Raw genomic sequence first — 24123 nt, 5'->3', positions numbered from 1 at the left:
AATTCGATTGAACGTAAAATATAAAATCTTGAGGAAATCTTGCTTTTGTATAATTTTGTCAAATTTTATGTCATTTTCTTGTTACATTAAATTAAAAATTAAGTAAAGTTCTCAGACTATAAAATAGTAATATCTCTGTCAAGCTAGCAAGAATAAATGTGCAAAATCGAAAAATATTTACTGAACTATTTAGTGCTCATTTTGTGTTGATTTGTGCTACAAAATATAAATATATTTTGTATTATATGCCATTTAGAAGACACACATTCGTGGCGCTGCTACTTAAAATTAAGTTAATAGAATCACAAGATAAAAAGAGAAAAAAATAGCAGATATAATTTATGTTGATTTGGGCTATGAAACAATTTTATTTTTGTTTCACACGCTAGATAGAAGAAATTCGTGGTTTTGCGAAGGTGAGGCGGAATACTATCTCCACGCATATACTTTTTAATGCGAAGCGAGGTTTCCACATGGGGTTACAACTTTCCACGTGAAGCGAGGTTTCACATAGGTTTACAACTTTCCCATTCCACGAAGCGAAGTTCAGTTTAGGTTTACAACTTTCATATCAAGTTAGCAAAATCACGAGTTTCTTCTAAATGGCATGTGGTATAAAATTATATTTAGCACAAATTAGCACAAAATTATCACTAAAATAATTCAACGGATTTTTTCGATTTTATTCATTTGATTCTGCTAGCTTGATAGAGATAATGATAACATATACATGCAATAGTGATATTTGCTTTTCTTTCGAACACTTGTTTTTACTAAATAAAGTTATGTTATTATGTAGGTATAAAGTGATAGTTAAATTATATGTGAAGAACAGTTTATATTGGATAAGAAATTGATACCTTATTGCTAACTTTTATTTTTTTTGTGATATTTTTTATTTTTTGTAATATTTTTAAGTAGTGTTATCACATAATTTCACACTTTCAATTAACTTTGCCAATAAATTTACCTCGTTTTCATTTCAATTTATGTTATTGCTATAAATCTTGTTTTACTTGTAACGTGTGATTTATTAACGAACTAACTAAAGAGGAGTGATTGTGTCAAGACAAAGAAAAGCAAGGATGACATCTACTTTAAGCATTGGACATTAATGGATCTTCCCATTGGTTTTAGTTGTCTCAAGAGACAAAAAATAAAAATGGAAAGAAAAGGAAAAAGACAACAAAGCAAAAGAATTATTTGTTCTAGAGTCTCGTTAAGCAATATTAAAATTTTTTTTTCTTGTTTATGAATGTCGCTCGTGTCGTTCAATAAATTTATATAATATTTTGTAACTTTAATGCATACTGAGAATTAGAGATGTAATTTAGATGATAATCAGTGTAATTATTACATAATACGAGTGTAATTATATTACATAATGTACAAATATAAAAATTAAAAGAAAATTAAATTTTATTAGGAAAATTAGGGAAAAGTCAAGCATTAATATGTTAGAAGTATTAATATGTTAAACATTAAAAAAATTTATTTTATTTATTAATTGTGTCTTCATGAAATACATTTACCGTGATAAATATTTCGAGAAATCGACTATAAAATTTCGTGTAAATGGTTAGCTGCTCCGGAAAGTTATCAAAGCTTCACTCCAGGGATGATTGCGTTCCATGTATCTTCCTCACATTTTTTCACTAGTCTCAAATGTCGGGGAATGACCTGGATTTTAGTGTACTCTCTTTGATGCACACTGACTAAATGAATGCAATTTTCGATATAGCTATAGCGTCATTTTGTTTTAGTCTTTTTCTAATAATTTAACGTACGAAATGCATGCGATGGAAATGTAAAATTAAAGATACAATATTTCTGAAATTTATTTATAACAGTATTTTCCTCTTTTTTATTATATTAATTTATTATATTAAGGATATATTTTTCAAAAACGTTGAAAAATGATTGCAAATATAATATAACAAATTAATGTGGCTTCATAAATTTTCTAATAATCGTAAGATATATAGAATACATTAATTATTATAAGTAATTGTTATTTATGAGAATAATATTGTAGTACAATAAATGATAAATAGTGATGAAAATTACTAATTTTTCATTCGATAGATTCGGTAATGGTTAGGTTTTTTGCTATAAACGGATTTAATATTTATGTTACGAAATAATTTAGACAATTGAAATTAAAATAAAAAATTTTATATTAACTATGAACGAATTTTTTTGAGCGAAATGTTAGAGCTTATTCTATTTGTGATTTCTGCTCGAGTTGTTGTTTTGTTGGATAAATTGAATCTTTGACTTGATTAGAGAATTTGGGAGATGCACAGTCGCTCAGTCGTGCGTATTTCACCGATTGCTAGCTTTATCTGCTTTGTTCTACGGATATCGGATTAGATACGATTACGGATTTGCAATGTAACAATTTCCTCGAAATCCATGAATATAGTCGCTCTGTCCCGTGAGTCGTTGAGAGCCATTGAATACATATACACTATTGAGCCATCTAAACGGTATTTATCGAGAATTGCAAATCAAATTAGCATAAACTTTGTAACGATAGTGATGGATGATTGATGAAAAATAGGAATATTCTTTGAAATATTTTATTCAAGCGTTACTTGTGATTGACAAAACGTTTGTATTGACTTTTTGTTTTGTCCGTGAAATGCTGTGCTGACAGAATCATTTGATGGAGAAGTAGGTACAATTGTAGGCATATACTTGCATAAACGTTCGGCGGATATTCTTCCGGAAGATTGGTAGCTACATTTACTGTTTATAAAAAACCTATGTAAAGAGACAGCTCAAAAGCTGTCATATCATTGTGCGATAACGGAATAAATTGGATTGTGTAAATAAAAGAGTTTGCGAAAAAAGTAAAAATAAAACATGTCCATTGAAAAATACACCGAAAAAAGGAAAAAATGAATTGAACATAGCTTTGTAGTTTTTCAGTTTGTTATCTATTAACGCTGTCATGTGAAAACATTTTTTTCTCAAATATATACTCGTACTTTCATAAAATAATATTAAAAACTACAGAATTTTAAATGTTCAAATTTTGTTGTTTTTTTAGTGTAAAGACACTATCAATTTTACGCTCTTTTTATGTTTCAATAATAAACTATTTTTATTTAAAAAAAAATTTGTCTTCAGCGTTAACCACGGAAATTTTACATCATTATAATAATAGCATTGAGGTAAGAAATATGTTTTATGTTCATAATTTTATATACAGATTTAAATTTTTACGATCGTCGACAAAATTTATTTCCTGTATTATTAAAAACTGTACAATCAGTATTTTTTATATTCCGATGTAGAGAAAGTACCCAATTGTTCTCACTGATGATAAACATTCATAAACATCCCTTTTGTATAACTAGACTTTGATCATTTACGCACCGATAAATCATTGCCAGTTTCTAGCTTGAGCAGTTGCTTTAGATTTTTAGATCATTCGTTTTTTTTTCGTTTTTATGCAATAAAAAAATAAAACTTAATTTTGTCAAAAAACGTAATAATCGTAGATATAGTGTAACAATAGTCAACTGTTTTTGGAAGTTTCTCACGAAGATGAGAATATAGAAATATCTCTTATGCAAGAGTGGAAGAAGTGCGTCGTGATTTTCTTGTTGCACACATTTTTTGATATAGATTTGCTCCACTGAAAATTTATATATTATTCACACATATATACATATACAACCGTCGTCTTTTTTTGCTAATAAATTCCATGATGAATATGTTATTAACGGTCTCGATGATTTTGACTTTCGCTCTTTAATTGTATTATATGTTGTGTGCAATGTGTATTGTAGCCGTATAAACGTATGGAATTAAGACTGTGTGTCGCGAATTATTTATTGTAAATGGCAGTACAGATTATTTATTTTTATGTTTTTTATCTCTCCTTTTTTTATTTTGCTCGTAATGTTAAACGTACACATTCACAGAATCGTTTTCACTCTTTCTTTTCCAACAGTTAGTAACGTATCAATAAATTCGCTGAATGACGTGTTCTCTTCAACAAATAGCGGTACACGCACGTAATAATATGTTCACAATACGGAACGTCGCAATGTATAGCTAAAAATTGTCAAACAGTTAATTGGGTTACCTCCTTTACTTTTTGTTTTTCATGAAAAACACTGTACACGCGCCAGTATAATAATAAACTATTCGATTGTGTCAAAATATGACTAGGTCTTTTGTTGCATTTGCTCGCTTCACGGATTTCCTGCTTATCGCACGCGCGTAATATGTACGTATATATATATACACACACACACACACACACACACACACACACACACACACACACACACATATCGACGCATATATACATATACAGATTTATACATACATTAAATGTATTTATAAATTACACATATATAAAAGATTTAGAAATCTTTTTTTCAACAATTAGTGTACTATCTTATTTATAATACAGTAAGGAAGAGTTTGATGCCAATGATCGTATTCTTTTATCCATCATTCGAAGTATCTTATGACTCAATTTCTGATTGATTTTTCAAATTTTATAGAACTGCTAATATTTTTTTTAAGATTAATTTTACATTAACATACTTATTCACTACTTTCCATGTAATGAAAGAAATTTCGTATATTATATGTCAAATGCATACGTATATTAATTATTATTAAAGATTTATATATTATATTTGTTATTTGGGTTTTGTTATAATATAAAATTAAAGATCGGTATTCATAGTCGATAATTATATGATAAATAATCATTAATAGACAATCATTTACAGATCATGAATCATAAAAATAGTAGCAGATTTTTCAATACAGATACAAATATAGATTCACATAAAACAGAACTCTTTTTGAAATATTGAATAATTGAATAACGATTTGTAAATATGAATCTATAATTAATTATCTATAATTAATTCTCAAACATCGAAAATTATTTACGAATTATATTTGCCATGAATCCCAACCTAAATGTTCGTATTCGTCTAATTAAATAAATAATTTCTGAGATAAATAACAATACGTAAAATATATTTTTTATTACTTTCGAATCTTGTATTTTTTATTAATTATATTTTATTATAAATTTAGAAATAACATTTAAATTATTAGATAATTCTGTAAATTTGTTGTAACAATAAGCAGTTCTCGTTTTGTAACAATAAGCAATTCATTTCTTGTAATTTGATTTTTGTACCTGCACGTTTTTGTTCAAAATTATTGGACGCATGAAATTTGTTTAGGCTAAATCCGGCAGTGGTTACTAATTTGGTCCAAATCATATATGATACAGCCATTCATATTTAGTTATATGCAATTTTTTATTCAACTGTTTACAGCGTACGATCATTTACTTGTCTATTGGTTCCTTCTGTGCATTTTTGAGTAAAAGGTATAATATTTGTTTCGTGAATATTATGGTTGCTCCAAAATTGCGGTCCGAAATTATTGTCACTGGAAACTGCATTCCAATAGACATTGGCATCGCATTAACGTGCAACTATGTCAGCGATTTTGCCATTGACGCTCGTATTCACACATAGAGTTGTGTAAAATCGCAAATAAATATTATGTATTCTGTATTTTCGTACATTAATTACATATTACTGCCGAATTGAAAGAGAATGAGATCGTGAATATTTATTTAGATATTTTGCAATGGATAATTTGATGTTTTATAATTTATTGATTCCCGCGAATAGATTTCAGTCTATTCGCGAATCGCGACATGAATGGAATACAATTCTATATGTGAAAACCAGTCGATTTAACAAGCTTCATCGATTTTCTAAATCCGCTTCGATATGTTTAACTTGAAATTCGGCTATAATATCAGCTCATGTTCCGTCGTGGTGTCGCGGACGGTTTCTGATCTATTCGGTCGGATACTTTGAACAAATATCCGGTTTTCCACTCGATTTTACCGTTGCCTCGGGGAATTTCGAAACACCGGCAATTCCTGGTCAACTGGTATTGCGCGTGGTATTTCATTTTCCATGCAGTTCCCATTATTCCGATTGATCCGTGACATTCACGCACTGACACTTTTTAATTTGATACCTCAGTTTTGGCTTCAATTTGTTGATCAAATATATGGTCGGTTAGACGCATGAGGAACATGCATTATTTGTGAATAGCATTCCGTTGTCTTTATAGACTGATAAATCTGATAGTTCCCAGGATCCACTCATTCGATGCTGCCTAGACAAACAGTTACAGGTAAGCAACTAGATAGTATCCATTATCCCGATTAGATACACATCCTTGCATTAACATCGTTTCTCTCGATACCTTCGGTATCGGGCATACAAGGGAGGATTGTATGTGCCAGCGTATTATCTTGATTTTACTCAATCTTCAAATATCGAGCTAGTTGTATCACACGTCTATTTATCATAGTCTCATTGAAACAATAGGAGAACGCATCTTGCTGGAAACACTAATTCTAATCATGACATTCTCGTTCAATTGACCTCAGTCTCAGGTTCTCGTTTGCGTGCTCTCGATCGATGATTTGCCGTCGTCGTCGGAGCGGAATGGCCCTCGTTGCGGTTTACCAACCCACTCCGGCGACTATATGTGCTATAAGCATGTCTCTTTCTGATCTGTAACGTTGACGACCACGGAGGCCTGCGTGGGTAGTTCCTTTTGGACAGGTACACCTGTCGGTACTTCTTCGAGTATTGGTCAAAGGGTCGTGGTCCTCGAGACTGTTGCCGAGGGTGGTGGCGGCGGGGGCGGCGGAGAAATTATTACGTCTGGTTCACCCGCTAGATCGCAGTCGAATCTCCAGAGAATATTCTCAGGATGGTCACCTCCTAATGCAGTACAATAGTTTATAATTCATTGAATAAAGAGTTTAAAACACATTCTAGAATCAATATATGTGGATTAATATATTAATATATTAATATATATAATTACTTTATATCTTTTAGAGTACATTTATAATTATCTTCTATATATATATATATATATATATATATATATAATTATTATTGTTAATAAATAATAAAAATAGAAGAAAGATATTTAGAACATAACGCAAAAAAACATAAAAGTTTTACAATAATAATTTCATTTTGTAGCAAAGTGACATTATTTTTTTCCATATTTAATATTTTTGGACAAATTGTTAACATTCTTTTGATTTCGCTGCTTTGTAATTAGAAGATATTGCAAATTAATTTACACAGAAAGAAGAATTTTGTTGAAGTATCTAAACATTTATCTAGATACAGAAAGTATAATAATTTTGTTGGACCATTAAAACATGTAGAAATTTCAAACATTACTGCAAAAGTTTTGGTAGTCTAACAACTTACTTGAGCGTTTTACATAATTACTTTAATGATCCAACAAAATTATTTTCAGATCTGTATCTAGGTAAATTTTTAGATACTTCAGCAAAAGCGTGATATCTTTTCCGTGATATGCGAACAATATATAACGGTAATGATCAATATATCATTTGATCTAGCGAACATAATAGGACGAGACAATCTCGTGGCAGATAGATGGTTGTACCTTGACCCAAGATGATGCCCGAAGAGCCCCGTCTCTGTCTCGGCGGAGGTGCTTGGTGTTTGTGCGAGTGATGGCTGTGAAGATGTGAATGTGAGTGGCAGTGCGTGTGACGCGTGTGCGTGGGGGTGGCTTTGCACGGTGGCGGTTGCTGTTGTTGTGATTGCTGCTGCTGTTGCTGCTGCTGTTGAGGACGAAGATGAGGACGAAGCCTGTGCTAGGTGTTCCCGCCATGGGACACTTGATCGAAGCTCAATGATTTCTTCATCTCCGTCATCGACAACGCACCACCCTCCTGCTGAGAGATAATAATAAGCGCAAGTGTTAGCTATATCAGGCTGACTAACAGAGAACAGAGTTTGGCGATGAGACAAGTGAACAGACGAGTTATTAAAAAGTTGTACGAAGTTGTTAAAAATTTTTAAAGGTAGGCAGGAAGGTTATCATTGGGCCTCCGTGCGCCAACGTTGATAACTATGTCTTTAGAGTTGTGTTTGAAACGACTAGCACGTGCTTCGCGAAACGATCTTTTTTTACGGAAATTCCGGGATATGGTAGTGCCGATATGACTTTCGGATCACGTTTTCAGAATGGAGCGAGGCGTTCACAATATACATGCAGACGTATTGCTGGTTAAAAGACTGCTATATGAAGATAAAGCTTGCAGTTAATAAAACGAATTTCTCTGCGAATAGTCTAGATTCTAGGCAGATCGATCTTACATAAATAATTAAAAATTACTGACTACACTAACACAATTCAACACTGAAGAATTTTAATAATAATACGAACAAGATAGTTAATATTATGTTAATATTATGTTAAATACGTTTTAATTTGACATTTTATTTGAATTTTTTCCCTTGCATTTGTATAAAATATGTATGTGTAGATGTTAAATACGTTATACATAAATTTTATACATAAATTTTATACATAAATTTTGAATGGGGAATGATCTACCATTGTACTTATTGTATAAATCAGCGCGAGAATCATGGTTTGAGAAATGATAATGTGACAGATAATGAACAGAGAGTACTCGAATGGTGTAGACAGAATAATGCGGTCAATGTGGTTTATTGGAATTCAGAATTTGCGCGGAATTTGCTGGAATACAATTACATTTTCTCAACAATACGGATGTCTCTATTTATAGCATGCATTACGTATCGACAAATGGTACATTAACATTGAGTTAATTGTTGTTGGATAGAACTATATGTTACGATACAATACATTCGAAGCGGATACATTTTGAATTATGGATACTTTACGGATTTTCGATCGTATATGTGAAATTGTGTTTTTTGTTTTAAAGTAATCATTCCTTTATCTCGAAAAGAACGAGTGCTGACAATGATTGAAAAGTTTGAATGGTTATAGGGTCGATTCTGCAGTCTATCACTTTACATTATCGTAGCAGTATTTGGCAGGTGGCATTTCAAAAGATACATCACGTATTTTCATTCAAGAGAGCCAGAATTTGAAGTAACAGTTATATTTGACTTTGAATTGGCCGTTTACCTTTAATGGAATTTAAATGAGTTTTTAATTATACCACAGTGCGATTGTAATTAATTTTAAAGCGACTGAAAAAGTTGCATGATGAGAGACATGATATTAGAAAAGAGGTAAAACGAGAGAACGAGAGAAAAACACATTGCTTTTATCACATGGAAATTTTTTTAATAGCATCAGTGATTCATAAAATTTGTGAGTGCTAATGAAAAGTATTAATCTCTATGATACAAAGTGATTTAAGTGCTTAGTCTTTAGAATATGCATATAATTCTTTTAAAATTTTCTAGTAAATTTATGATTTTTTTTAATTTGAAAATATTTTACAAATGATAAAGAAATCTTTCTGTATGTAAAATAATAATTTTTACTCAAATTATCATTGTTAGTATTAATTTTAGAAATTATACGATAATTTATTAAATTTATTTATTAAATTATTAAATTTATTCATTTTCGATTTTTATTGATAATTTTAATTTATAATATTTATATAGAACAAATAATTTTTTATTTCAAAATATAGCGATATTATAATTAAAGTTTTTTATTCAATGAATTGTTTTATAATTTGATATACATAAAGAAAAAAAATAATTAAGTAAGTTTGAAAAAATTATTTCTGTATCATGAACTTTTTTCGCACATCACTTGTTCATTTAGATAATGAAGTATTTTATTCTTTGAACTTTTTTGACATTTTTTTTAGAACTTATGTTTCATTTTTAAGTCTAATATTTATAGAGTACTTTTGTATATGTTTTTGTATGAAATATTCCTGATAGGTTTGCATTGAAAGATAGCTCTCTATAAAAGTGTAACCTTCATACGTTCCTCTCAAGTTTTCAAGAACATGATCGGCTTATATGAAAAAGATAAATATACAATATTGATTTTACTCATCATATAATATTTGCATCATGAGACTAAACCATTCTCCATAGAAATTTCATTAAATTTCGAAGGTATAACACGCAATAAAGCGCACACTGTTATTGTTGTAAGTTTATGCATGCAATTATGTCTAACGTACAATACTGCAATTGTAAGCGTGTATGACATAATCCTGCATTGTGTGTGTGTGTGTGTGTGTGTGTGCGCGCGCGCGCGCGCGCGCGCAAACAGTTCATTAACTGCGAAACATGAAACGTGCGCAAACGAAAAAATATTTTATAATGAAATATATGCTTCATAATGTGCACTCGCGCCGTGAAGTAATCAATCTAAAATCAATACTTAACGGCTATCGTAAAAAAAGAAAAAAAACGTACATCGTCACAACATTTTACAAATAGACGTGGTATATAATAAATTCGTGCGAAATCCGCGTGGGAGGCAACTGGCTTTTATAATACTTCCTTCTCAAATGATGTGCGGAATCTTTCTCGAATATCCATTATTTCTCTGAATTCGAGTTTCTATAATATAAAAACGAGAAATATTTAGAAAAAAAGAGGGGCTTTTGGAAACTGTATTCTCAGCACGGTAATACGAATCGCGAATCTTCGACCAATATCACATGTATATTGACTCTCAGGAATACTTTCTGACACAAAGAAAAATCCAGAATCCACGTAATTGGCTCTGTTCGACGAAATTGAATTACCGTGGAACGAGTACCGCTCCGTGCGACCAACAATCGGCTCTCTCCTCGAAAAGCTCCCGGGTAATCTGTTGCCATGTTTCTATCTCTCCTGATTGTTTTGCCACTTTTTTCTTCGAATATGTACGCCAATGATAATTTGTTCAAGTCCGTTGCAAGTATCTGAGCAGAATTCATAATTGTGTCGTGCAATGCAAGTTGTTTAAGTAATCGTTATTATTTTAAAATTTAATTAAAGATAGGAAAATAATTGAATGTGCAGTTCGCAAACTATTAAAGTATCCTCGAAGAGATACCGATTGCAAATTTGATCGCATGCCCGTCATGTGGGACAAGACTTACACCATTTAATCGCGGGATCTCGATGCTCGGTATGTAGGTCGTCTCCTCGTGTTCGGAGGAGCAGAGTCGCGTCCTTCTCCTGGAAAAGCGCGGGCTGCAACGGCCGCACAGCCCGGCGGCCGCGGAATTGCGCGATTTCGCAGCGGGCCTCTGCCTGGAACCGCAGCGGACGGCAAATCGCAATTCCGAGGCCATCTCGGCGCAGAGAGACTGTCGAGCGGTTAAATGATGATCGATGCGTAGTAGATGCATGTGCGTTTACCATCCAAGGAGTAATCGTTGATGATGCAGCAGATGCCGATACGACAGGTACAACATACACCAAGAGACAACACACGAAACGATCATACGAGACCTGAACGCATGCAAGGCTGATTTCTCCGTCGCGTGAGGTCGTCTGTTCATCAAGACGAATTCATTCATTCTTTCGAATAAATGCTTGTCACGGATATATTGCATTAACATTCAGTCTATATGCATTTAACTTATATAAATCAAATTGACGGTGACGACGTCACCGAAAATGAAAAGCCAGATATTTGATTTAAATATATGAGAGGAATAGAAAGATTCAGGCAGGATTAACTTTGCAGCTATGAATTAAGTTCCTTATATGATTATTCTTCATTGCACTATTATATTTTTTTCATTCAACTAGAATTTTACTCATTATATTTTGTACGCATTCTGCTTTTTATCGCTTAGTATAAAGCAATGAAATAATAATAATGCAAGGTATTGAGAAAAATGTATTCAATTTTAATATCTATTTGTAGCTAAATATAAATATACATTTATTTGTACCATAATTATTAATTTGATTTAATTATATTGTAATTTTTTTATTTAGTAAATATTTATTTATTGTAAATAAATGTTAAGTTAGTACTATTAATACTATTATTATCATAATACTATTCAAACGAATATTTATTAAAATTTAATACATTTTTTTTTCAGTGTAGGAGATAATAAGTCGAGAAAATCATCACGAAAGTCAAAAAGGTGACAGAATTTTGAATTAATTATAAGATTCAAACGACCTCGCCCATCTATGAGAAAGTACAACTCATGCAACATGTTCACATAAAATCCTATACGGCATCTCTTTTAACTTACCCGGTCCGATTGGGCATTCTTTTTGGAGTTCCAACAGAATTCGAGGATTGCCACCAGGATCGCTAGTGCCAGACCGCAGAGCAGTACAACGAAGACACCGCCTGAAATGACAAAACCGAAAGCTCATTATTTTAATGTCGACGGAGCTGCACGTTTTTCTCTAATTTTACCGCAAACGAGACGCCGTTGGCAGCCACAAAGTACGATGGGGCGTGTTTGTACCCCATCTCTCGAACTTTCTTCGTGACTTCTTCATTCTTTCCCCCCCTCTATCATCCTTTGTAGCATTGGTTTGGTCGAGGAGCAAAGAAAAGAAAAAAGAAGTACGGCGAAAGAAAAAAGGCTCCGCAGCGGCGGCCGCGGAAAATCGTGCGCGCAATATCTAAGCGGAGTGTGCACTTTCAAATCGATCGCATTATACTTTTTGGTCTGTTTCATGGGGAAACTTCGCGATGGAGTATTCGCGGATAACGACCGTGAGTAGAGCGTGCATGGAAACGTATATACTGATAAATGGCGAGGTGCTTGTATTTATTGCGATGCAAGAGTCGTGCGAAAACAGTGAACTCTGGAAGGATATTTACGCTTGGTACGAAGTTTTAGCTTACTTCTGATAAAAACGAAAGGATAGGAAGTATGCGAAAGTTCAAGAGAGCGTTGCATTTGGAATTAATGGCTGTTTCTACAATGATTCGTGAGATTATTCGCAAAACCGGAACTTTCTTGAACACGAGTCATGAACTGATGTATGCTAGTTGCTTATGAATTGCTACATTCTACTTTCCTTATTTCTTCAAGTAGAATTCAATATTTCGTATAATTATCGATTAAAATAATACTTGAATAAATTTTTAAAGAGTTCAGAAATTCTATATTTATTCCGTATTTTATTTAGGAGCTAATAAATTTAATGAATAAATATAACGGGATTTAAAATTTGAGGTTAGCTGAAATAAAATTTGAGCAAACTGCTTTGGTAAACATTTCAACTTTTTGCCAATATTTCTTCGTACGTGATCAAAGATGAGTTTCCACTTTATTGGTCGAAAATACGGTGCACGGAATCCGTTTCCATGCAGTCAGCAAATTTACCTTCCGGAAACTTCTCAATTTCTCGAGTTGAGCCATTAGTAATTGATCCGTCTGCAGTTATTGCCTATAATACATACTGTAATTTTTACTAAAGATCATCTTTTTATATATTTAAATCTATGAGATATTAATTATTTCAAATATTGTAATTATAATTAAATTATTTTTAATTTTATGCATAAAAAACAATTACTCTAATTTATATAAAATAATTATTAAACTTGACAACAATAAGATAGAGAAAAATTTGTAGAATACATTCGCTTATGCTCTGGCAAACATTTTTTATTCATGAAACTTTTAGCTATATATTTCAAGACGAAAGAATAGGGAACAAAGTATGGAGGCTGGAGACGCTTTTGAACAGGCTAAAAAGTGTCCACTTATCGTTGACGGCAAGACAACCGAGCCCGGGATCTCGGGGGGATGCAAAGTAGATTTGCATAACTACACCGCCGTGATTTATGATGACAGTCCGGACGTTTCACCGGAAAGACGAAAGTTTCTCGCGCGGGTGCCTGGATATCACCGGTGTTTCACGCCTATTTCGCGAAACGATATCAAAAGCTGGGTCCGGAGAGAGATCGTGCGACATTGTGCGCCTACAGGCTGATCCAAGTTTCGCGGCGGGAAGTTCTGTTCACCGAGTTATAGGATATATGCCTAAGTTTTCCGTAAGACGGGACGGACTTTTGCCAAAACACTTAGGCGAACCGGGAATTATCCGGAGATATTACCGTTCTCTGAGAGATTCTCACGCTAATTCGGAAACTCCACAGAGTTAGCGATATTCTAAGGCAAATGAGCAAAGAGAATGCAAGGTCGCGCTAAGTGGATTCAAGCGAATTTCCGATATTATCGTCTTAACACTATTAGAATACGTTTATCACTTTTGCTTCATTGGTCAGTGAATACAATATACATAAGAAAATATAATCTTAAATACAATAACAATATTGTATGATGGAATATATTTTTATATAGTTTAAAATTGGTTAACTTTAATTGTATTTCACTTCAGTTCGTTTTCGTTTATTTTTATTTATACTTAAGATTATCACAAGGAATCCTTAACTTGTTTTCTCGCTTCTTTTTTATTCTTTTTTATTTTTAGTTTGAGAAAATATAAATTGAAGTTGAAACAACTAATGTTAATGAAACTTATTTGATGTTCTACATTTTTATATTCAATCTTTTTTTTCCTTTTTTATTTTTATATATCACAGATACATTACGATTAAAATTAACGATTAAGCATAATAAAACATAAATCATTTATTAATAACTAATATAGATAATTTTTGTTAAATTACTTATCTAACATTATTTACAAGAAATTGTAATTATTAATAAACGCTGTTGTTTAATTTTAACTATATTATTAATTTTAATTTTGATGATAAATTTTATCATTAAATAAATAATTTTTATCAAAAATGTTTTAAAACATTTATTGTAATCAAATTGAATATTAATTTTAAATAATTCACAAGAATTCAGAGACTAGCTACTCCATGAAAAGATTCTCTCTTCTCACATTTTTAAAGCTTCCGACAAAGTGAAAAAGCCAATTTAATTTTACATTTCTGTCTCAATTACTTTAAGACTACTGAAAGCTTTTTTTCCTCGAGATAGTACTACTTATTCTTATAAAAATAGCACGATAAAGGTCAGTCGACAACGACCGCTTTTCTCATGGCAAATAATTAAGAGACATTGAAAAGAACAGAAAAATAGCAATTCAACTATAATTTCGCGAGATTTTTGCGTCTCACTTGAGAGCTTTTTATCTGTTCTTTTTATCTGTCTTGTCGAGTACATTTACACCGTTGGTGAAATGGGTACTTATCCAAGTTACAAGGCGGTAAAGAAACGGTGACGAGGAAAGGGAGGCAAAATAGGTAGATAGTCCGAGAGTTTCTGCGAGAGAAGGAAAAAAAGGAAAGAGCTGAATCAAAGTGGGGGGAGAAAGAAGAAACTTGTTGTGACTTCCATCAAAATTCGGAAGCGGTTTCCGAAGAGTTCGAAGAAAAATTCATCGCGAACTTTATGCAAGATTCCGTCGCGCTTGAAAACCTTCTCTTTTCTTCAATATTCACTTTGTCCACTTCGTATTCAACTAAATCTCGTTGTCCTTTATAGTAAAAAATTAACTTTTTGACACTGAAGACAACTATAATATTTATGCGCGATATTTCCGCCTATCGATATTTATTTATTTGATATTTAATAAGTTTAGCTTTAAAGACTTTATATATACACGTACAAAAAAAATATTAAATCCACAAATTTCGAAGATGATCAGATAATTGACTTTTTTGACAATATTTTATTTAAAATCTTTTAATGCGTAATGCGACTTATATTTATAATTTATTTCTTATCATTTTCTTTATAAGTAAATCTCTAAAGCTAATTGTTAGTTTTTTATTTTTGGATTTAGTTTTTTTAGTACACTAGTGATTTATACTGCTGTACAATGACATGTTTACAACTTTTTTAGTCATAAAAGTAAATAGAATAGTAAAAGTGACTGAAACTTAAATAGACACGTAGGAAGAACATGCGGAAGTTATGACCATTAAATATATCCCTTTTGTATACGTGCATATAATACGAAATGTCACTAATGCCACAGCTGTGACGGAGATTTATAACATGCAAATATAACTGATAGGTTGCATGATTCAAATTTATTGTGTTATAATTGATGTACGTATAGCTATGAATGAAGTACAGCTTCACAAATTCATTTTGCTAATATATTATTGAATGTACTCATGCATGCGTATCGGTAAACATGATAACTTAATTGATTAAGCAGTTATTCAAACATCGTGAAAGCAATCATTTCCATCATTCAATTTCATGAAAATTAATCCAGAATCCTTTGATATATTATGTTGTGTAACCCGTTAATGAAAATGAGTATCTTGATATTATTTATATAATTTAATGTAATTCATTTTTTAGGCATGATTTAAGAATAAAAGAATTTTCTTATTCTCCTTAGCTAGTTTAATCTTTTTTATTATTCCTGTCTACACTGTAAAAAATAAAATGTTAATTTTAACTTAAAGATGTTTAGTGAACTTTCTGAAACATTCAAAAATAATATTTTTGTGTTAATTTTAATATTTTTGCATGTCTCAGAAAATCTACTAAACGTCTTTAAATTAAAATTAATATTTTATTTTTTACAGTGTATAATTTCGATTAATAAAAAATATGGTTGGCTATATAAACATACCAATATTTTCAACTCCAAGAGCGTTAGCTTTGCTCTCTTTATTCTTGTCATCTCTGTTGCATACGTCACCCGTATTCTTCCACCATTTATCATAGAGGATCTGTATTACACCTTTTTCCTGTAGTTCCAGTATAACTAGAGATATTTTATCCCTCCAGGGTGAACCTGCATATAAAAAGCCTTCGTTAGGCTGGTCAAGGGTTTCGCAATTTCTGCTTCTACAGCATAATCTCGAACGTAACTTTGCACGTTTTGCACGTTAGATATCGAATATATTATTAAATAATGTACATATGTTAAATATACGGTTTAATCTCATAGAACATCTTCAAATTTTTTCCCGTTCCAAGATGGAAATATATAATCTTTTTGGTAAAATTATTTGATTGTACAAGCTACATATTTCATGAACAAAAAGTGCGTACTTTTGAACTATTCGTTTCATGCCGGCTAAGAAAGCCAATTTAGCAGAAATTTAATTGGGTACCATCCATTTCAGAAACTTCTTAGCTTTCAATATTAAATACATTGGCAATTACTCTTTTCAAATATGACTTCTATTTATTGCTATCTTTATTCATATTTACCTTTTGGAGTAGCAATTCCATATCCTTTGCTATCTAACAATCCCCCTATTTGTGTTAGATTACAATCGCGTTGAACTGCGTAATCGAGCATAGTCGACTCCATTAAAAATGCATAGTCGCCTTCCAGAACTCTCTTCACTCCTTCTTCGTAAGTTTGAACGAATACAGATGGACTCTTCGATTCCATAAATCTCCACATTTTTTGATAGATCCCAATTTTTGAATCCTATGATTATATTATTGATCCTTAGATTATTTAATGCACAGTGAGAACGAGTTTTCAGAAGTATCTAAAAATTTAACTATGCTACAGAGCTTATTGGATCATGAAAATAATTATATACGACATTCCAGCATACTAAGCAATACTGCAAAAAGTTTTAACATTCTAGCTTGGACGTTCTGCATAGTTTTTACAAAATTATTTTCGTGTATCTGGTTAAATTTTTAGATACTTTAATAAAATCGTTTTTTCTTTCCATATGCAAATTTAATTGTGTGACGTTTTGTGTTCAGTTTGTGTTTTGTACTCCACAGTTAATTTTAATAGAAAATTGAAATTGAATTCCTGAAATCGTGAAAAATGAAAAAGTTAATATTGTGTTGAAAGAATCTGCCTTTATCCACGAATTAATATTAAATGTTTTTATTTCAAATGGTCGAGCTTCGACGTTGTCAATATTAAAGTTAAATTCAGGAATTTTTGTTCATTACTAGCCAACTAATTTGTTCATTTTTCTGAAGGAAAAATATCTCACTCAGAGAGAATGGGATTTACAGAAAACGATATTTTTGTTAACGATGTAGATTTCTGTTAAAATTTTACAGTGTGATATACGATATTTCTAAATATCACGAATTGATCAACCATTAGTACATCAGCAGATTTATTTGATATATATATATATATATATATATATACTATTTCTTTTTATTTCAGAGAGCGCGAAAAAATAATAAATTAAATAAATTAAATAATTCATTATATTATGTATTTTTACATGTATCTGTTTAACATTTTATTAAATAATAATTAAAAGATCAGAGATCACGTCATCTGTTATAACTTATTATTCTAATACCAATATTATATTTTGAAAATTTTTATATAAATTTTTATGTAAATCATGATTTTTAAAAAATTATACTATAAACAAAGAATACGAAAATTGTAATATTATAATATTGGAAATACAAATAAAAGAAAATTGTTAATACTTAAATATGTTATAATAATCATATATTATTGACATTTTAAAATGTGCTATTAAGTTGCACAGAAAATGTAAAAGCAATTTTTTTTCTGTAATTTTTTGCACTTACTCTGAAGAACGTCTTCGTACTTCCGCCCTCTAAAGTGCCATAAGATATCTCAGTTTGTTCTGCGAGATCAGCGACATTCTCGATCGGCGTTATCATCCTCTCCACCGTTAGAAAAGCAGCCAGATTTGCAGTATAAGAGGAGATGATGATTAGCGTGAAGAACCACCAAATGCCGCCTACTATTCTCGTACTAGTTGCCTGATAACGAGGATTCATTTCATATTCATTTTGAATAATCTTAATTTTTTATTTAGCAAATTTATGGATGTTCTAATTTGACGATACCAAATCTGGGAATTAATTTCAAATTATTTTCTGCTTTGCAAATGTTATTAGTTTAATCCATATTATTCCTTTATAAAACTACATTATGGAAACCAGTTTATTAGTCAATTTAGAAGAATTTAGAAATATAAACATAAATTATTGCGAATAAATATATGTACTGATTAATTTTAACAATCTCTTTAACTTCTTATAATTTTAAAAACGTATACGAAAAAACCATTTCGCTGAAATATGTAGGTACAAATCTGAAAATAATTTTGTTGGATTATCAAAATAATTGTAGGAATTTCAAGCATGATAAACAATGCTACGAAAGATATCCTACAGTTTGAACGTTCTACATAATTATTTTGATAGTCCAACAAAATTATTTTTAAATCTGTATATATTATAGCTAAATTTTTGGGTACTTCAGCAAAATTATTCTTTCCGTGTAAAAAATAAGTTTTTTGTAATGGTATCATTATACAGTTTAATGCGTTTTCAAACAATCAAGTGATATGTGTTTTTCTATTGTATGTGTTCTTAAAACAACAGAGATTGTTTAATCCAATCAAATCAGTAGTTCGAAATCAAATTGTTGCAAACATATGAGGGAAGCATCCGTTTAAAACTTTAATAGGATTTCTTACGTGTAAATCTTTTGATACATATTTACAGTGAGGCAGATACTTTTTTCTTTTGTTGCGAAGGATTGTAAGGAGATTCAAAAGATCGATCGAAAACGCATTAGGACATACCAAGGTGACGAGGTCAACAATGATTCTTGAAAAATTTTTCGTAGCATTCGAAGAATGTAATACGGGATCTCGTTTAGATATTTCGATCCATTAATGGCGAGGCCGACGTGAAAACGATCGCCGAATGTAGAACACCCATGAATGATTTTCTCATTCTCGTATTACGCAGCATCTGCCGCTTGGGAATTGAGCGAACGGATTTAATTCTACTGCGCGGTAATATTCCGCGAAAGAGTTTGCACGATGTAATCCACGTATTCACGATGTGTAATGAATGTGTATAATTCATACGTCGAATATAATTTCATGTTTTATAAGTGATTTTATGTGGAATGGCTCTTTTGGCGACGTTAAAAAAAAAGCAAATTTTCTTATCTATCGAGTTTAGTTTAAATCGATGAGAGAACAATTTTTTGCGCGTGCACAATATTACGCGCATATTAATATTATTTGCAATATTACACTCTCTGCAATATCTCTCTCTGAATGCTCAAACCGCGATTCTCGACGCATCTGGCTGACATGAACCATAATTTCCTGACACTCGAGACAGTCGCAACGACAACCCCGCATGTACATACGTGCCACCAGAGTCAATTGGCATTATATGATATATTGTAGATATTTCTATGTGAGATTCTACTCTTTATCTGTTTGATATATGCAGAAGTTTTTAATTTCTTTTATTTGTTAAATAAATTGTTCAAAGTTTTGCGTGTGTAAGCATGCAATGTAACGAGATTTATTTCAACATTTGTTAAGTATATAATGTACAACGAGAAATTGATTTAATTCAAGAAATCAATTATAACAGTTGATCTAAGTCATGCTTAGCATTGTCTTAAATCATATTCACAGACTAAGTAAATGAGCGCGAATAAACATGAATAATTTACTCGCGATACTGTTGAAGCAAATCATTCGCATTTGTTTATGCTCATTTGCTTGATCTGAATCCAGCTTTATATGTATATTTCCACATCTTTAAAATACTATCATTTTGTTCGCTTTTCATTTGGAACAGGAATATATTTTAAAATTCATACGTTATGACATATGAGCGAAAAACTGTGTTCGATGCGTATAAAACAATGCATTTCGTAATTTGTAAATTTAAAAGAGCTGACATCACAATGATTTAACGACATGACAAATAGATATGCAAGATAACGTCTTGTTAACGAAATTATTATTCGTCAAAGTTTGATGTACTTACTTAGCCATACATTTAGTCACCTTTTCTATGTATGTAATGTAATATATTCACATTTATTAAGTCCTAATTTTATCCTTTTAATCAAAAGTAGTTAACTCGTCCAAAAGTAGAATTTATGCTTGAATCAGATAATTAATCGCGAATAATTGATAATCTCATGTAGAAATGTGATTTAGGAAACTAATCATCTATTTGATTAAACATTACATCTCAGCATGAGATTTTCTGTTATTTATAACTAAATTTTTGATAGTCTAGTCTGGTGAAATCTCGCAACAGGTATATTAAATACAATATATGATGCGTATGTAGTTCGTATTCTAGTAATTGCTTTTGCCAGTGATAATAGAAATGGATGACGAAGATGCGGAAATTCGTGAGGTATCACGGGGAATATTACCAGGCGAGATGCTGTTGAGGACATGTAATTGTTTTCACGTGCATCGCAGCTTAGTGTAAACAAAACCTCCTTTCTACCACGCCGTTGGCATTGTTGGAGAAACAACACCAACTCAAATCTCACTGTGAAACCTAACCTTGCGAATTTCCATGCTCTATAACAAATGACCACATAAGCAGCATGCATCTATGCCGCTGTATTTCCAAAAAGTTTTCAAGAGAAGCAATTAGCATTTAATATAGATAAATATATTGCAATGCAATATCTATTTTTTTTGTAGACTTAGTATTATAAAAGACAATTAAAATGATTAATATGATATATGCAATAAACATGTATACGTCTTTAAAAAATAATTCATAAAATACGATTTGCAAATGTATTTGCAACAAGAAATACATTTTTAATTCGCTATTTATTATTTTAAATATTTTATTACAATTTATATAATAATAGTAGATCGATAAGAATTATAATAAATCCAGAATATTCTTTCTGTCAGTTCTGCTTCTTAGTAACATATTTTCTTGCTTTTATGTGACATGAAATATGGAGCAAGTAAGTTCGGAAAACACTGTTCGATGCTGCAGGAAGAATATCCGCAGCAGTCATTCGTGTCATAAAAGTGAAGAATCGAACGTTGAATTTACTACCAAGAATTTACCAAAAGCTACTTTTATCTCATGCTTCTTGCATATAAAGTTCATTGCTCTTTAATCCATTTTAGTATTACGTGGAACTAAAATCTCAAGGGACATGATTAATTATTGTTACAAAACGTTATGTACCTTTATGTTAAAAATAGGAGGAAAATTATTTCAATGTAAATTATACGCCTTAATTGCAAATATACAAAGTATGATATAGAGCAACATAAAAATATAAATAATAAATCATATAAAACAATGTAAGTGACTTGTAAAATAAAAAATTAATTTGAAAACTACTATAAAAAAATGAATCGGCTGATATTTTAGTTAATTACTAAAACCAATAAAAAATTGCTATAATAACATAGACATAATTGAAAAGCATTTTGACTTATATGTGCATGCAGGGCTGATATTCGTTTTTTAAATTAACTTTTTTTATATTCACATTCATGAGGATTGTATATATAATAATTTTATAAACTAATTTGCTCTCAAGTTTTGTTTTCATTGACTGAAAATCTAAGCTTGAATACAATCAATATTCATTTAATAATTCATGTGCTTATAAAGGTTGTATTTATTAATTTATTATCTTTGGAATTAATAATCTATATTAACACATATTGCTGTTTGATTATTATACGTGATAAATTATATTATTTAATAGATTTTTAAACATTTACATAATGCAACAGTATTGCAAGTAAAATAAAATAAAATTTTAAGAAAAAAGCTTTACTTGTGCAAGCTCCATTTTTTTTAATCTTTGTAAGTACGGCAAAAAAAAAGAAAAGTATGGCGTGAATAATGACGTAGTTTCTTTCTTTCCGAATGCTTCCATTGTCCACAATAGCAATGCCGGTGCCATCCCGAGTTCATATCTCGCGGATACTTTTCTCGCGATTGACGGAACTCTATACAATATTGCACGTATTATTATTCGACAACTAGAAGCCAATTGCGCACTATTCTGCACCGCTGACATTCTTCACTCTATTCCTATCGTATTATAGAATAGAATGATATAGCTTCATTCTATTCCTATCGCGGTGGAAGTAAAAAATTAAATGTTGAGAGAATTTCTTGGAGCGGATTTATATGAAGACAAAGAATATTATATTTTTTTAAGAGATATCACCAGCAGATATAACCAGCATTACTTTAATAACGTATTCTGGATATTAATAAGATTAAAAGATGAAATTATGATTACAATAGTATTTGAATTATAAAGATCAAAATTGACTAAAGATATAGAATTCATATATTCAGGTCCATAAATTTCATTTTGTTTTTTATTTATTATTAATTTTTCCAATTTATATTAGCGTTTTTTATTTTAAACTAGTAATTGCGAAATATTTATCAGTTGAAAAGGAAAATATTAAAAAGAGATTAATTTCTGTCTAAAATAATATAAATAAAAGGAACAGTTTTTTGTAAATTTTTACTTTGTTGATACGATAAAGTTACTAAAGAATTCGTGAACAACATTTGGGGAACACTATGAAAATTAAGCATAACTATTAAAATTTATATAAATATATTATGTTCATATCGTTTGTGAGAGTTGTTCAATTTTGTTGCTGAATAGACAATTTTTATATAGATTATTTAATAGTTAATTTTTAATTAACATCTAAAATACATCTATAATTTATAAAAGATGTACCTTATATAATATCTTATTAAGGGTACCTAATTATAATCTGTGTATTTATCATACGAAACATAGTTATTTCTTTTGCTAAAATTGATATGCTTTTTTATATTGCTGTTTTGTATTGCTGTTTTTAAAAATAGTAAATTTATTGTGATTGCTATATGCATTTCATGTATTTAAAGTCTCTCTTAGTTTAAAATTCGATGCTATTTATCTTCCATAATTGTTACCATAATTATAGCATACTTATATGGTGCCTTTGTGCGTCTGACATTTATTTGTTTTTTATCTTGAAATATACGTTGAATTTCGCGTTTCATGCAAGTAAAACCACTTAAAAATTTAAGTGAGATTTGCGACATTTATACATGTAAAATACGGGCGTGTTTATAAAACGGACATAAAATGTTTTTATTAAAATTTATTTCTGCAAAAGCAAGAATTTTTTAAAAGCAAAAATTAATAATATACATATTTTTTTTATCACACTAACAATAAGGTATAGATCAGTTCCAATTTTTTACTCATGTGATTTTCTAAATTAAAGTAAGATATTCGGAATTAATAGTAATTTTGTAACAATGGAAAGTTTACTTTTAAGAAAGTATAAAATACGAGTTTTTTGGGATATTAGAACAAATTTCTCTTAGCTTTATTGCTTAGGTCGTATATTTTTATTTTCTGCAAAATATTCCCAAATCTAATAAAGTTCTCTCCCTGTTCAGGGCACTTAGTACATAACTGAACTACAGCGAATTTCCAAGCGTACGTATATATATATATATATATATATATATATATATATATATATATATAG

General features: G+C 30.6%; 1 protein-coding gene across 1 annotated transcript in view; it reads right to left on the bottom strand.

Moving 5' to 3' along the window:
- Positions 1-6538: 6538 nt before the first annotated feature.
- LOC105626152 (glutamate receptor ionotropic, kainate 2-like) overlaps positions 6539-24123 on the bottom strand; it is a 152043-nt gene continuing 134458 nt past the window's right edge. Inside the window, exons 13-19 of the mRNA XM_012207464.1 lie at positions 18347-18544; positions 17024-17249; positions 16437-16601; positions 12095-12195; positions 10978-11185; positions 7513-7807; positions 6539-6743 (exon numbers count right to left, since the gene is read on the bottom strand). Of these exons, the coding sequence (XP_012062854.1) occupies positions 6539-6743; positions 7513-7807; positions 10978-11185; positions 12095-12195; positions 16437-16601; positions 17024-17249; positions 18347-18544 (1398 nt within the window). The remainder of the gene's footprint in view (positions 6744-7512; positions 7808-10977; positions 11186-12094; positions 12196-16436; positions 16602-17023; positions 17250-18346; positions 18545-24123) is intronic.

The sequence above is a fragment of the Atta cephalotes genome (assembly GCF_000143395.1).
Source record: "Atta cephalotes unplaced genomic scaffold scaffold00004, whole genome shotgun sequence".
Taxonomy (NCBI): Eukaryota; Metazoa; Arthropoda; class Insecta; order Hymenoptera; family Formicidae; genus Atta; species Atta cephalotes.
Note: the sequence above shows the minus strand (reverse complement) of the source record. Positions and strands in the feature narration are given on the sequence as shown.